Here is a 13354-nt window from a genome sequence, read left to right as displayed (position 1 = left end):
TTCCAGATCCAGTGCAGCTAGTCCGTATGTTCGTAGGGTGCGCCTGCTTTTCCTTGGCGTTAGATCATCATTGACTCTCATCCAACGGCTCTGGAATGGCATATGCACCATGCACCCTCACAGCCATGCCACACCGGACCAATTTCGCTAAGTTTCTTTTTCTTTTTATCTTTTATTTATTTAATACAATTTTAACTATTTTATTTATTTTTACCCAAATTCTTTTTTTTTTCTTTTAAAAAATCCTTTTATTTGATAATAGAAATATGTTTCTCTACTTAATTAAGTTTTTTCTATTTTTATTTATATAGCTAATAATTAACTTAAATTAGATTAATTTAGATAATAAAGATGTTTAATTATTTAATTTTAATTGATTAGGGTTAGTAATTTAATCAAAACCCATTTTTTGCCGATTTAATTAATTAGGTTGAAAACCAATAATTAATTAATTTGGTTTTTATTTATTCTATTAACCGTAGTTAATTTGTGCCCTAATCAGGGTTTACGAAGATCATTCCTATACTAAAAAACATATCTTTGTGCATTTTTCAGGGTTAGCAACAGGGTTTCCTCCGACGACGCGCCACGTCTCTTACGAAGCTAAGTCCCGACTCTACCATTTTATTTAAGTCTGTGATTGCCTTATAAAATATGATGAGGGTTGCATCCTCAAAAGTCAATGGACTCTTCCTACATTCACTCCTTCTTTTTCCCTTTCTGCCTTGCCTTTTCAGGGTCAACCCTAAAGGTGCCCTATCAACCATATCAGATCAAATCAAAGCTAAGTACCGTAGCCTATATTATTGTTTTAAATTTATTTATTCTTTTATTTTAGGGTTAACCTCATTCGCCTTTGAATTAGCCATACACTCACCCTATTTATTTATTGGTTTACATTTTCAGGGTTGTTGATCGCCAAAGCTACGAGTTTGGTAACCCTAAACCCTAACTCTAGTATTTTCTGTTTTAATTTTTAATTATATCCCGCTGGTTTCAATTCCCCTCTCCTCCGCTGGTTACAATTTCCCTTCCCCATTATTGTTGTTATATTATTGTGTGGTTAGTAATCTTAGGGAGTGCAAGCCTTAAATCAATATAGATAATTAATTATAAGATAATTTTCTGAATATAATCACGTGATTGTTGCACACACGCACGCTTTTGGGTAACCTCTCTGTTGCCTTGTTGTCTGTTGCCTTGTTGTCTGTTGCCTTGTTGCCTGTTGCCTTGTTGCCTGTTGCCTTGTGTTTTTTGCAGAATAAGCCAAGTCCCTCGAATACGAGGATACCTCAGCCATGTTGCCTCGATAAAAAGGTCATGCGACCCTAAATGATGCTGCCTTCGATACACAATTATGACCTCGACCCTCGGAAGTTGCCTACGGAAAAAGGCTGAGGTATCTTCTGGCTGCCTACGAAAATGGCTTATTCTGATCCTTGCCTTAGGCTACCTGCCCCTCTATGGCATGGGACAGTCTTATGGCAAAGGATGCTTCGATGACCCTTCAACCTCCAAACGAAAGGCTTCCTGCCCTCTTATGGCAAGGATAGACCCTTTCATTCTGAAAGGCTAAAAGAGACCTATCATCTGAGTTTAAGGTAATTGCCCCTAATTGCCTTGCAACGCTCATCTTTAATATTCTTTCTCATAATTTTTCAAAAGGGCAACGCTTATTCACAAGCTAAAGTCCCTATCTCTTTCATATACATTTTCTAAACAAACGAGCAAGCAAAGCAATTAAGAGCCCATGGAAAACCATGGATGCAAAGGGTGCCTTACACCTTCCCTTTGCATAAATTACCCCCCGAACTCAGATTTTCTTCAAAAGGTTTTTTTCTGTTTCTTTTTGCCTTTCCGAATATTGTTTGGATAAAATAAAAGTCGGTGGCGACTCTTGCTTACCGCGACATTTCGATCAATAAAAGTCAGTTCACCGTATTACACAAACTTTCAAGTTCAACTAAGATTTATTGTTCAAAAGTTGAAGGGTTTTAGGTGACACAAAAGCAGGTTTGATCTTGTGTAAGAGCAACAAGCTCTATAACACAGACCCCAAATTTTATGAAACCTCAAATTTTGGAAGGTCCAACTTTTTTTCATTAATATTAATATAAGGGTAATGCTAACATGTAGAGCTATCAAAATGGGCTAGTCAATATGAGCCGGCCCGTCCGGCCCGAAAAATCATAGGGGTTGGGCCTTCAAATTAGAGCTCATATTTTTAAAGGCTTTTTTAGCCCAGCCCTAAAAAATCCGTTGTCCATTAGGGCTAGCCCATATGGGCCATGGATAGCTCATAAGGCCCGCACAACTATAAATTTCAAAAAATTATATTAGTTTTTATATTGTGTTACTCTAAAATAAAATATTGATTTTTCTCACTTCACTAAATTTTGTTTCTATTATATTTAATCTTTCTCTTTTAAATATTATACATTAATATAATCAACATTATTTCATCGTATTCTATTAGTTTCTCCTATATTAAATATTTGAGTATTATTTTCTACAATTTAAACATGTAATGTATTTAAAAACACATTATAGTATTTATATAAGATAATATAGTACTTAAAATGTATTATGTTTAAAATAATATAATTTTTTATTTAATTTATAATAAATATAATAGATTTTTTATTTTAATTTTTTTATTAAAAAAAGTCCGTTTAGGGTCGGGTAGCCCGAAGCCCATCTAGGGCCGGGTTCGGGTAGTAATTTTGAGGTCCATATTACAATAGGGCTTTTTTGGCCCAACCCTGAAAAGTCCAGACCCATCAGGACCGACCCTAAATGGGCCGGGTAGCCTATTTTGACAGCTCTACTAACATGTGCCCAAAGGGAATATGTTAAGAAACCTACAAAAAGAAAGCTTGTATTGAAAAAATAAATTAATTAATTAATTTTAAATATTTAATAAAAGCAGTGCACGATTTCCAAAAAAACATTTCTACATTTAATTCTTAACATGTGTCCTTAGGGCACACATTAGCATTATCCTTGATATAAATAAATAAAATGCTATAATAAAATTCAATAAATAAAAAAATGCTATGATAAAAATTCAATAAAAAGATCATAAGTTAGAGAGTGTTGGAGTAACACCTATAATAGAGAAGATGGTAGAACATAGACTTAGATGGTTTGGGCACGTAGAGAAAAGAATTGTAGATCTTGTGGTAAGAAAAGTATATCAGATGGAGAGAAGTCAAACAATTAGAGTGAGACGAAGACCTAAAAAGATCATAAGATAAGTTATTAAAAATATCTCAAAATTAATGAGTTGGATAAAAGTATCGTCCTAAGAACATTATGGCGCAAGTTAATCCATGAAGTCGACTCCACTTTCTTAATAGGATAGGGTTTGCTTGTTGTTATTGTTGTCACTAATAACTTAAAATTTGAGTTCGTTTGTTGTCTTTTTTTAAATATTTTTTATGATGTTATATAATTTTGTATATAAAAAATTTACAGATAAATTTTTTAAAAAGTTTCAAAAAACCACTTTATTAAAATTTCAAAATTGGATATAACTTTTTTTATATATAAATAGATTTTCATAAAAAAATTATTTTTGAGATATAACTTTTTTGAAAATAATTTACGATTTCGATTATCTTTTGAGCTTCAATAATATATGTTTGTCAAAATTAATCTTTTAATTTAGAAAAAACAAATATAAAGAATTGTAATATTTTTAAAAATCGTTTTTAAAAATACAAAAAAAAAAATCTATTAAAAAAAAATTAAAACTAAAATAAACGTGCCCTTTATCATGGTGTTTAACTATAGTATAATCCCATTCACTAAATCGTTTTTCAACACATAAACATGAATTTTAGACAAGTGATTGTAGTTAATTATCTTTCTAATTGACCACCTCTTGTTTAGTTTCCATGTTTTCGAATCTTTATCAAATTCCATTACAACTTTTATAGAAAATGAAATGATATGAGTTTGATTCAATAAAATAAAAATGCTGTCATAAGTTTGAATGCACTCATGCAATGACTTGGGTTTGAAGCTTGTAATGAAAAATATTTAGTATTCTAGGAGACCAAACAAATAAGTTAGGAAAAAGAAAACCAGTTCATAAAATAACCATAAGAGTGCATATAACTTTCTTGTTAAGGGATTTCCTTACTTACTTAACGTAATAGTTTTTATTGCTCTAGATTGAAGTTTCAAATCCTTCAACCAACTAGAAAACTGCTAATTTCACCTACATGATTAAACTATTGTAGAATCATGAAGGCAAAATGGTCACAAATATTTTGAATCACTTTTATGAAATGTATAATAATGAGAAAATTAAGTGCATGCTTAGAAAAATAGATAATCACGTTCACAATGCAGGTTGCTCAAACTTTCGTTTTTGTTTTCGACACAAAAACTAGTGTAAAATGGGATTCAGGACAAGAGATTGACCACTCATTCTTGCAGCAAAACCAAACATAGCATTGGTAATATATCATTGAACTAAAAATCATCCTTATGAACAAATTCTCTAGTCTATCTTACAAAGCTAATGCTTATATTAAATCACAAGTATAATAAACAATTAGAAACAAAAGACTAAGAAAACTTATCGTAGATTCAACCTATAATTGTGACTATTATGCCTCTTGTTTTTGAAACACGGTCCTGAATAGAACATTATGGCAAAAATTGATCTTCTTAAGTATCCCATATCATAACAACAGCTATAACTCCTATTCCGAACGACACTGCAAGAAACTTCATATAGGGTGTATCAACCTTTGTAGGCTTGTGAGCCACATAACCCTTTGAAAACAGATGATTTATGGAAACATAAATAAACACACCACAAGCTAAGCCCATAGATATAGCGAAAATCCAATCGGCCACGTTACCCTGTGTTGTGGAATCTAATACAATTCCAATGGCGACACCAATTGGACTAGAGATTGCAAAGGCGAAAGCATAGGCTGCACATGATAGTAGAGGCCGATTAGGAACCATTCTAAGGAGCGCAATACCCATTGCAATTGCGGCAAATATCTTGTGCAAACAGATTGTCCATAAAGCTTTCCAAGCGTCTGCTCTTGTCTTGGAAACTCCGATTGCTAATCCCTCGAAAACAGAATGAGCACAAAGGGCAATTATGTATACGTAAATGAATATGTATACGGTATCTTCAATTGAACTAGCAGATGCATGATCGCGATCGTTGGTGCTAGCAGAACCCTGTTACCACAGAAAAATAGAAACTACAGTTCAGTAAGCGATGATAGGGGTATAAAATTTATGACTTTGTTATGAAGACATAAATGTGTAACCTGATATTGTGACTGAGAAGTAACACCATTGCTTTCTTTTTCTGCCCCTGCAATTTGCACCCAAAAAAAGTAGCGTTGTGTTAGATAAGGTGAATCTGATGGATATATTCAAATTCAGATTCATATTTGTGATGTCTATGTCTTGAGATAATAATGACAAACTCGAAATGTGTACTATGCTGTAGTATAATGAAAAGGATTTGATAGAGTCAAACATTTATCTCAGTCATTAGAAGAAGAACTGTCATCTGATGGTTCATATATCGAGTTTCTATTCTAATCAAGATGATTATGATGATTGCGGGAGTTTTCTACAACACAAATTCCAAATTCACATGATAAGACTGCAAATACTAGAATTGGATGAAGACATGAATCTCAGTCGATTGATGAAAGATCGCATGATTCATATTTTGAGTATTGTTTTAAAGAAATTTGAGTTGACAAAGTAAGAATATGAGCCGCCTCATCTTCATAATTCCTTTATCAATTACACTATTAAATTTTGCAAACTTAATTGATTTTTGTTGGAAAATGATTTAACTAATGTTTCCATATCGCGACGTGAACGTGAATACGCGGTTGTTAATCTAGGTCCACAAATATCATGTACAGCACAAGTCTTAGAAAAGTCTAATGTCAAGTCAATCACTGATCCTTCTAACTCACTATATCACCATAAATAATCATAATGACACTCAACTACCAATAACCTTATAACAAATTCCACAAAAACGAAACAACTTAAAGACTAATATAGAAACCCCATAATCACTTCATCCTTGAAACACAAATAACCTATTTAGATCGACTTATTTGAACTTATCTACTAGTAACACTTTAGAGACCGCTTATAATTCAATAACTTAATCCTTTATTCATAATTTAACACTTTAGTAACACTTTAGTCAATAATACAGAATTCTGACTTGTACACAACTTCATAAAAATTAAACTCAATAGTTTATAAAATAAGCACTTATACAAGAGTATATCCTATAATCACTTAATTAAACAAACAGGACCAAATAAAGAAACAATTAAATCTAAAAAGCACTAACCTTGACCTTCAACGTCAGCAGCAGCATGATGAGGCTTCTCCAAAAGCGAAGAAATAACACAATCAGCAAGCATGGTAATCAAATAACCAGCACAAGCCAGCATGAACGCAAAAGGGTATTCCTTATCAGTCAAATCACCAAACGTCTCGTTTGCATCACTCAGAAAATGCATCAAAGCAGTTCCCAAAAACACTCCTCCAGCAAACTGTGTCCCCAGAATCAAAAACGCTTCGTTCCATCTCAATACGTAAGGAGATACACCGGCAATGAAAGTGGCGAAGAAGATCACGATTAAACACCAAACTTTTGCGAGGATTAAGGATTTTGAACGGAGGTTGGGGGGAGCTCCGGCGTCGGAGTCTGCGTCGGCGTCGGCGTCGGAGTCATCATCATGGCCACTGTGTGCGGAAACAGAGAGGAAGAAGAGAAGAAGGAGAAGACATAATAAGAAGAAGGTGCGAATAGTAAAAGACATTGGTAAGAAAAGAACAAAATGTGTTTGGTGTGGTGCGGATATCAAGGAGGGGTTTAAATAGAAAAATAGAAAGAATCTTAATGAATCTAAAGAGTATACAACTCATATAATAAAATTATTGTGGATCGCAAATTATATCTCTACATAATTATCAATTAAAAAATATAAAAAAATGTCATGTAATTTATATGTATTTATAACGAGTATATATTTTTGTTGTAAATTTATTAGAAGAGATGAATTTGAAATTTTCTTATTATTTATTTTTAATTTAAGTAAAATTATTATTTTTATAAATTATTAATTAATTTAATGTTTGGTGAATTGGGGTATGATTTCTAAATGTGTAGTACAAATTAATGGTGAGTTATTGTGACAGAGACAAAATGTACTACATTGGCCTATTGGTGGGTGTGGGTTGGTTGCAACTTGCAAGTTGAAAATTCCAACCTATTTGGAGAGAAAAGGTCTTTGTAGTTTGTTGTACTACAAAATTTGTACAACCCACGTTGATTAGGGATCCTATCCATATCTAGAATTTATTTTGTGTGATGTGTAGTTTTGAAAAGAATAAAAATGTAAAAGTTATCAAAGTGAGAGTCTAATAACTCTAGAAGGCTTGATCAAAAGAACTTTTGTGTCTATGGCAAAAACACCTAATTTGATAAATAAGTCTTTACGGGTTAGGCATAAAATAAAAAAAGTTTATAAAAAAATGAGAGTTCAATTGAACTTTGCATAATATGAGCTGTGTATTCATCAAATCAATAGGGGTATAACTATTTGGACATTGCTTTTTCCACACTTTCTATCTCTTAGAATAGAAGGCTTTCAAAAATTCAAATGTCATTCGATTTTAGAATTTAAAACTTGTTTTTTTTAAGTGTTTGAATTTTAAAATTTGGATATTTCATTTAATTTATAAAACTTCTCCCCTCTCTTTTTTTTTCTTTTCTCAAATTTGAAATTTTTGTATTGTTTTATTTTGTCATCAAATCTTGTTCAAACCATCATGTATTCACTACTAGAAATACTCGAATTTTCTGCGGATTTTAGCTAAATTTCCGCAGGAAACACGTTACCTGCGGATTTTCCTGCGGTTATTTGTCCCCAGCTAAAACCTTCGTGGTAATACATTCGGCAGGAAGTTCCGCAGGTAAATCCGCAGGTACTTTCTATCTCAAATTAAATTATTTTTATTTTATTAAATTTTTAAAACATTATAAATTACATATTAAAATAACCATAATATAAAAATAAAATTATAATTTAAAATGAAATTCAAATTTATAGAACAATAAGTTACTATAAAATAGATTTCAAAGTTAGTAACAAGTACTTACACAGTCACATTTTTAAAAATGGCTAAAAAAACCAACCTATTACTAATCATTTGTCAATCAAGTTAAAAAGAAAAAACAATCCAAATTACAACCAAGTCAAAAAGAAGAAAAAAAGTACAAATCAAAATTGTCGAATTACTATATAAAGAAGAGTTGTAAACTATAGGACTTCTTGTTCGAGTAGGAAGATATCGGTCAAAGGTTGAGTGACTTCATGTTGAGAAGATATATTCTTCTTCTTGGACTTTTTTGGAGGCATAGTTTGAAAGAATTCAAGGGAATGCAAAACCTGAAAAGTTAGAGTGCAACAAATCTTAGTAGGGGACTCATACAAAATATGAAAATCTTTATCTATCGAATAAGTAAACCAGTTATAGTTTCAATTCAACAATCGAATAAGTAAACCAGTCATAGTTTCAATTCAACAAGGAGTGTGGTCCATGAGAAAACATGCAAATCTAACTACTATCAAAACAAAAGAAAAACAGAACCAAGTATTAGGCAAGGATTTTTATAGTCATTAAGTGAATGAGATTTTCAGAACCATGTACTAACATGTTTTTATAGTTTTGACCACTCACTATTAAGATTAAGAAGGGGCTTGGCCCATTTCCTTGGAAAAATATGTCTGTCATGATAAGACAGGAACAAAAAGTATAAATATATAGGGCACTGTAATATACAAGTGGTTTATGTGCAAATAGAAAAGATAATATGAAGAGAAATGTAAAGGTGTTTAGTGCTCTGAATTTCATAGTTTAGTGATTGTTGTGATCTTTGGTTTGAGTTTGTGAAAATGTGAGTTAAGATTTAGGTTTTAATAGAACTTAGTCATTGGGTTTGGGAATTATTCATATACCATGAGCAGTCCAGTTTAGAGAATAGGGGAGCTGCATTTTCTCCACTAGGATAGGATACCAATAGTTGATTTGTAAATCTAAATTTTGATGGTTGATGAAAGCTTATAGTTCAATAACTAACTTATGAAATATAAGTCTACAGTTTTCTTTGAATTTGATTTTAAGAATATTTTATGTACATGTTTCCTAAATATTTATCATTCTTGATTAATATTTTAATTGTTTTCCCATGGAGAATTTCATGTAAGACATAAATCTAGTATAAAAGAAACCTACAAAGTATCATTCAACTAAATAATTGTATACTTGATTAAATACTTACCTTTTAATACTAATAATGAAAAGTTGCTTATAGCTGCTTGGAGAAGCCTACACTAGCATATTAGATCCACCCAAATGGCAGTTGTTTTCATCTGTGCATATGTATCATAACTGTTATAATTTGTACTTCCAAATGAACAAATAAACAACACCGTGAAAGCGCACACACATAAAAAGGAAGTTGAGAAGCTCAAAAACAATAGTAATCATCAATAACCTTCTGATCTATGATCTATCATGCATGATTTATATCAAGTTTCTACTTCCTACCATTTCATTATTAGACAATCCTTGCTATAAGAAAGCTTGCAGCAGCACTGTAACTCTTGGGAAAAATGATTAAAAATAATAATATGTAATTCATTCAGAATATTCATTTAGCATTCAACATGAATCATGCATTCTAACAAGCAAAAGTGTTTTGTTGTACCAGTAGTTTGTTAGGAGAACAACTATAAGCATTGATTTAAAATCAAAAGTAGTTAAAAAAACTTCACAATAAAACTTGAAAACTACTCTATTTTCTAGAGTAACTTCACAACAAAACTCAAGTTAGAATTGAAACTACATGGTATTATACATAAACATTATCACTATACTATGCATCATCATCATTAACCAATCAATCTCTTCAGTTGCTTAACCAAATTTCTCATTTCTCATTTCATTCCAGTAACAAGGAAAAGGTTAAGAAGGAAAGACAAACTTCATATTCTTATTTCATTTCACAACTCTAGTTAAAAACAAGTTCAAAATTAGTACAAACATGTATTGGATCCCTCTGAACAATTGAATTTTTCTGGTACTTGAAAAAAATAAAACATGGGAGAACTGGGTACCTTAATTTCTCTGGTGACGTAGACTCAGCCGAACTTCCCTTTTCCGAGTGGCTTTCCGATCTCAAAGTCGTTGAAGGACCATTCCCGTTGCAGATTTGGATCCATTTCTTGGAAGAAAGGTTCCGATTTTTTTACAGTAATTCAAAGACCAAGGTATTCTAAAAACTGGGTTGTTATTTGAGAATTTAAATTTATTAGAAGCAATGGTGTCTTTGGGCCACGGACAGTCTGCCACCAACTATATTGTTTGTTTCTTTACTTTCCCGCTTTTCCATTAGGAGGAAACCTCCTCAGAGTTGACTTCGTCCATAACACAAATGGAGGTATGTTTGATCTCCACTTTGCGGAACAATGGGAATGAACCCTTCGTGGCCTAGCATCATTAGGTGTCATGACTACTATTGGTTGCTTTCATCTTCCAATCACTTTTGCCAAGTAAGGGTAAATAACTGTCTGAGAGCTTCCTTCAATTTCTTCCATTTTTGTAGTAACTGAATTACTTATCGCGCAGCTGGAACCTCATGGCAAGGCTAAGACATATTTGTTGTATAAATTGTTCCAATTAACCATACTGTCATGCAGGAGCTTACCTTGTAACTTTTATACATTCAATTCCGGCTGTCTGAGCATGAGCTCGCCTTCTATCATACCGATTTTTTGTACGAAGTGGTGAAGTGAGGATCCTTTGAACAACAAGATTAGTTCCAACCAGAGATGAATTAACTGAAACAGAATAGCATAGTTTAGTTACAATATTTTTTACTAAAATTGTTTAATTGAATTAACTGAAACAAAATAGCATAGTTCTCAAATTGATGCAGTTCCCTCGGTGTTCTAATTATGCCAAATCAGCAAAGTATAGTATAGGGCTGGACAAAATTTTGGAAACCGGTCCAATCCGACCTATCCATGAGGTCCGCTGAGCCACGGTTCGGGTTAACCGGTTTATCGGGTTACCGGTTTGGCTGTGTATGGGTTTAAATGGATTAAATTGGTCGGATTCGGATAATAAATTTAGGCCCAAAGAAATCCAAAAACCGACCGACGTAGTAACTTCTTATCTATTATTTTTTGAGGTTTAGTTCTAATAGACTAGATTTAATCTGGATCATTCATTTAACTTGGCCCAAAATAAAAACACCACAAAACAAAACCCTTTTACATTCAGAATTCACTTAATTTCATTCTTTACTAGGGTTTCGTTTCTTCCTCTATACCGCCGCCGTCGTCCTCTCTGCATCTTGTTTGCATCATCAAGCACCACCTTGCCACAAATTCATCCTCTTCATCTTCTCTACATCCTTTTTTTCAAATTAGTCTTCGTTTCAACTCCCAATCGGTACCCCTCTCTCTTTATTTCTATTTTCATCTTCTCTGCAACTTGTTCTATCTGTGTTTCTTCATGTGTTTGTGTTCTCTTCCAAACCCATCAAAGGTGACTACTTTTAGTTGGAAAGGATAGAAGTTGGATCTTGGTTGCACTTGGAGTCCTGAAGATGGATCTTGATAATATCTGAGTTTTTTATATGTATTGCTCTGATTTTTTTTTAAATGTATTGTTCTGAGTTTAGTTATGGATGTATGTAAACTAAAAATTATTGTAGAATTTAATAATTTTGTATTGATGTTCTGTACCATTTCAATTTTGCGTTTGTAAAATATTTTACAAAAAATGTTTTTTGAATTTCTTTAAATGGGCCAATATTTTTGCTAGCCCAGTAAACCGACTAACCCACCCAAACAATCCGTAAAACCGGTTTAACCGAAACCGATAAAAACCGAAATTTTAATGGTCGGAATTGGACCTGGCAAAAGGAACCGCGGTTTGTGTTGGATCTCATATTTGGGCCCGAATCCAACCCAAACCGACCGTTGTCCAGCCCTAGTATAGTATATCCTATGAGCCTTATACAGACCTCTAACTGAAACAGAATAGCATAGGTTAGTTACAATATAATTTTCTGTCTTTTTCAATGCATTAATATAGCACATTACAAGTCACTCATCTCTGTATTTTCAAGTTGTTGAATTCAATGTACTCTTTATTGAACCTACAGATTATGATTTAGGAGACACCCATTGCAACTCAATCCCATAATTCCAAGTTTCAAAAGGATCACAAGGTTTGAATTTCACCAAACATGTATAAGCAGTACAACTTCCAACTCTGAGTCTAATCTTACGAGAATTCATAGCACGAAAATTATAATCGAGTTATATTCAAAATCAACATAAGTAAACTCATTGTGGCATTTCAACAAACACCTTGTTTACAAAAATCACCTAAGTTTATACTCAATCTAACTTAAAATCATCTAATTTCAGAAATGAATAGGATGAGAAAGAAACAATATTACCAATTCAGCAAAACAGGAACAAAACCTGCCATGGATCAATATAAAGTTCAATTTAAAGAAGAGACACCATGTACAAAATCAGGATCATTGAGAGTAAATGTTTATGCACATTGAAACCCTAGCTATGGAAACTGAAACTCTTGTAACATTCATGATTTCAATTGATTTTTAGCTTAAACCATAACTTGATAGCACTGGTATTTCTTATTAACTGTATTAAAGTGTGAAGATGCGGTGATGGGACTCTGAGGAACGAAGTGTATCTAATGTCAAGAGAATACCTGAGTAGAAGTGTGAAGATGAAGAAGACGACAACGCTAGGCTCCGGCGAGGTTGCGGCAACAGAACACCGGCGAAGATGCGATGATGGGACTCCGAGGAACGGGCTACGGCTATGGCGAGGTTGCGGCGAAGACCAATTGATTTTTAGGTTTTTGAATTGTGTTTGGAGTTGAGTAATTTTGTTGAGCAAAGTAACGTTGCAGGAACAATGTTGTTTCAAGAATTACAATATCAGCAGAGTAAACATAATTTGAGTAGTTACAATATGGAAAACTACAATTTAATGAAGTGTCTTAGTGGTAGTTACTTAGTGCAATTAAATACAAACTCTGGGTTCGATTCTTAGCCCAATTTTTTTAAAGTTTCTTAATTTTATTTTTTAAAAACTTTCATACCTATTTTTTTTTATAATTTATTTTTTAAAAACTATCATACTTATTATTAAAATATAAGTTGAAAAATTAAATATATATAAGACAAAAGAGGTCATGCACTGACAGTGTAAAATATTTT

The 13354-nt window shown here is 32.6% G+C and overlaps 1 protein-coding gene and 1 long non-coding RNA gene across 2 annotated transcripts; both read right to left on the bottom strand.

Moving 5' to 3' along the window:
- Positions 1-4564: 4564 nt before the first annotated feature.
- LOC131602617 (zinc transporter 11-like) lies at positions 4565-6925 on the bottom strand. Its single transcript, XM_058874774.1, has 3 exons — positions 6365-6925; positions 5304-5350; positions 4565-5211 (listed from the first exon to the last, which is right to left on the bottom strand). Exons 1-3 carry the CDS (start codon positions 6837-6839, stop codon positions 4681-4683), a joined length of 1053 nt encoding a protein of 350 aa, XP_058730757.1. The 5' UTR covers positions 6840-6925; the 3' UTR covers positions 4565-4680.
- Positions 6926-7784: 859 nt separating this feature from the next.
- On the bottom strand, positions 7785-13090 carry LOC131602616 (uncharacterized). Its single transcript, XR_009284115.1, has 4 exons — positions 12841-13090; positions 10203-10925; positions 9365-9455; positions 7785-8471 (listed from the first exon to the last, which is right to left on the bottom strand). It is a non-coding gene; the product is annotated as an uncharacterized LOC131602616 (long non-coding RNA).
- Between the last annotated feature and the right edge of the window lie 264 nt (positions 13091-13354).

The sequence above is a fragment of the Vicia villosa genome, linkage group LG5 (assembly GCF_029867415.1).
Source record: "Vicia villosa cultivar HV-30 ecotype Madison, WI linkage group LG5, Vvil1.0, whole genome shotgun sequence".
NCBI classification, from domain to species: domain Eukaryota; kingdom Viridiplantae; phylum Streptophyta; class Magnoliopsida; order Fabales; family Fabaceae; genus Vicia; species Vicia villosa.
This window is presented reverse-complemented; position numbering and strand designations above follow the sequence as displayed.

Coding starts and splice junctions, on each gene's coding strand:
- LOC131602617 (XM_058874774.1), bottom strand. CDS start 6,839: ATGTCTTTTACTATTCGCACCTTCTTCTTATTATGTCTTCTCCTTCTT. Junction 5,351..6,364: donor TGCTGACGTTGAAGGTCAAG/GTTAGTGCTTTT, acceptor TGCAAATTGCAG/GGGCAGAAAAAGAAAGCAAT. Junction 5,212..5,303: donor CTTCTCAGTCACAATATCAG/GTTACACATTTA, acceptor CTGTGGTAACAG/GGTTCTGCTAGCACCAACGA.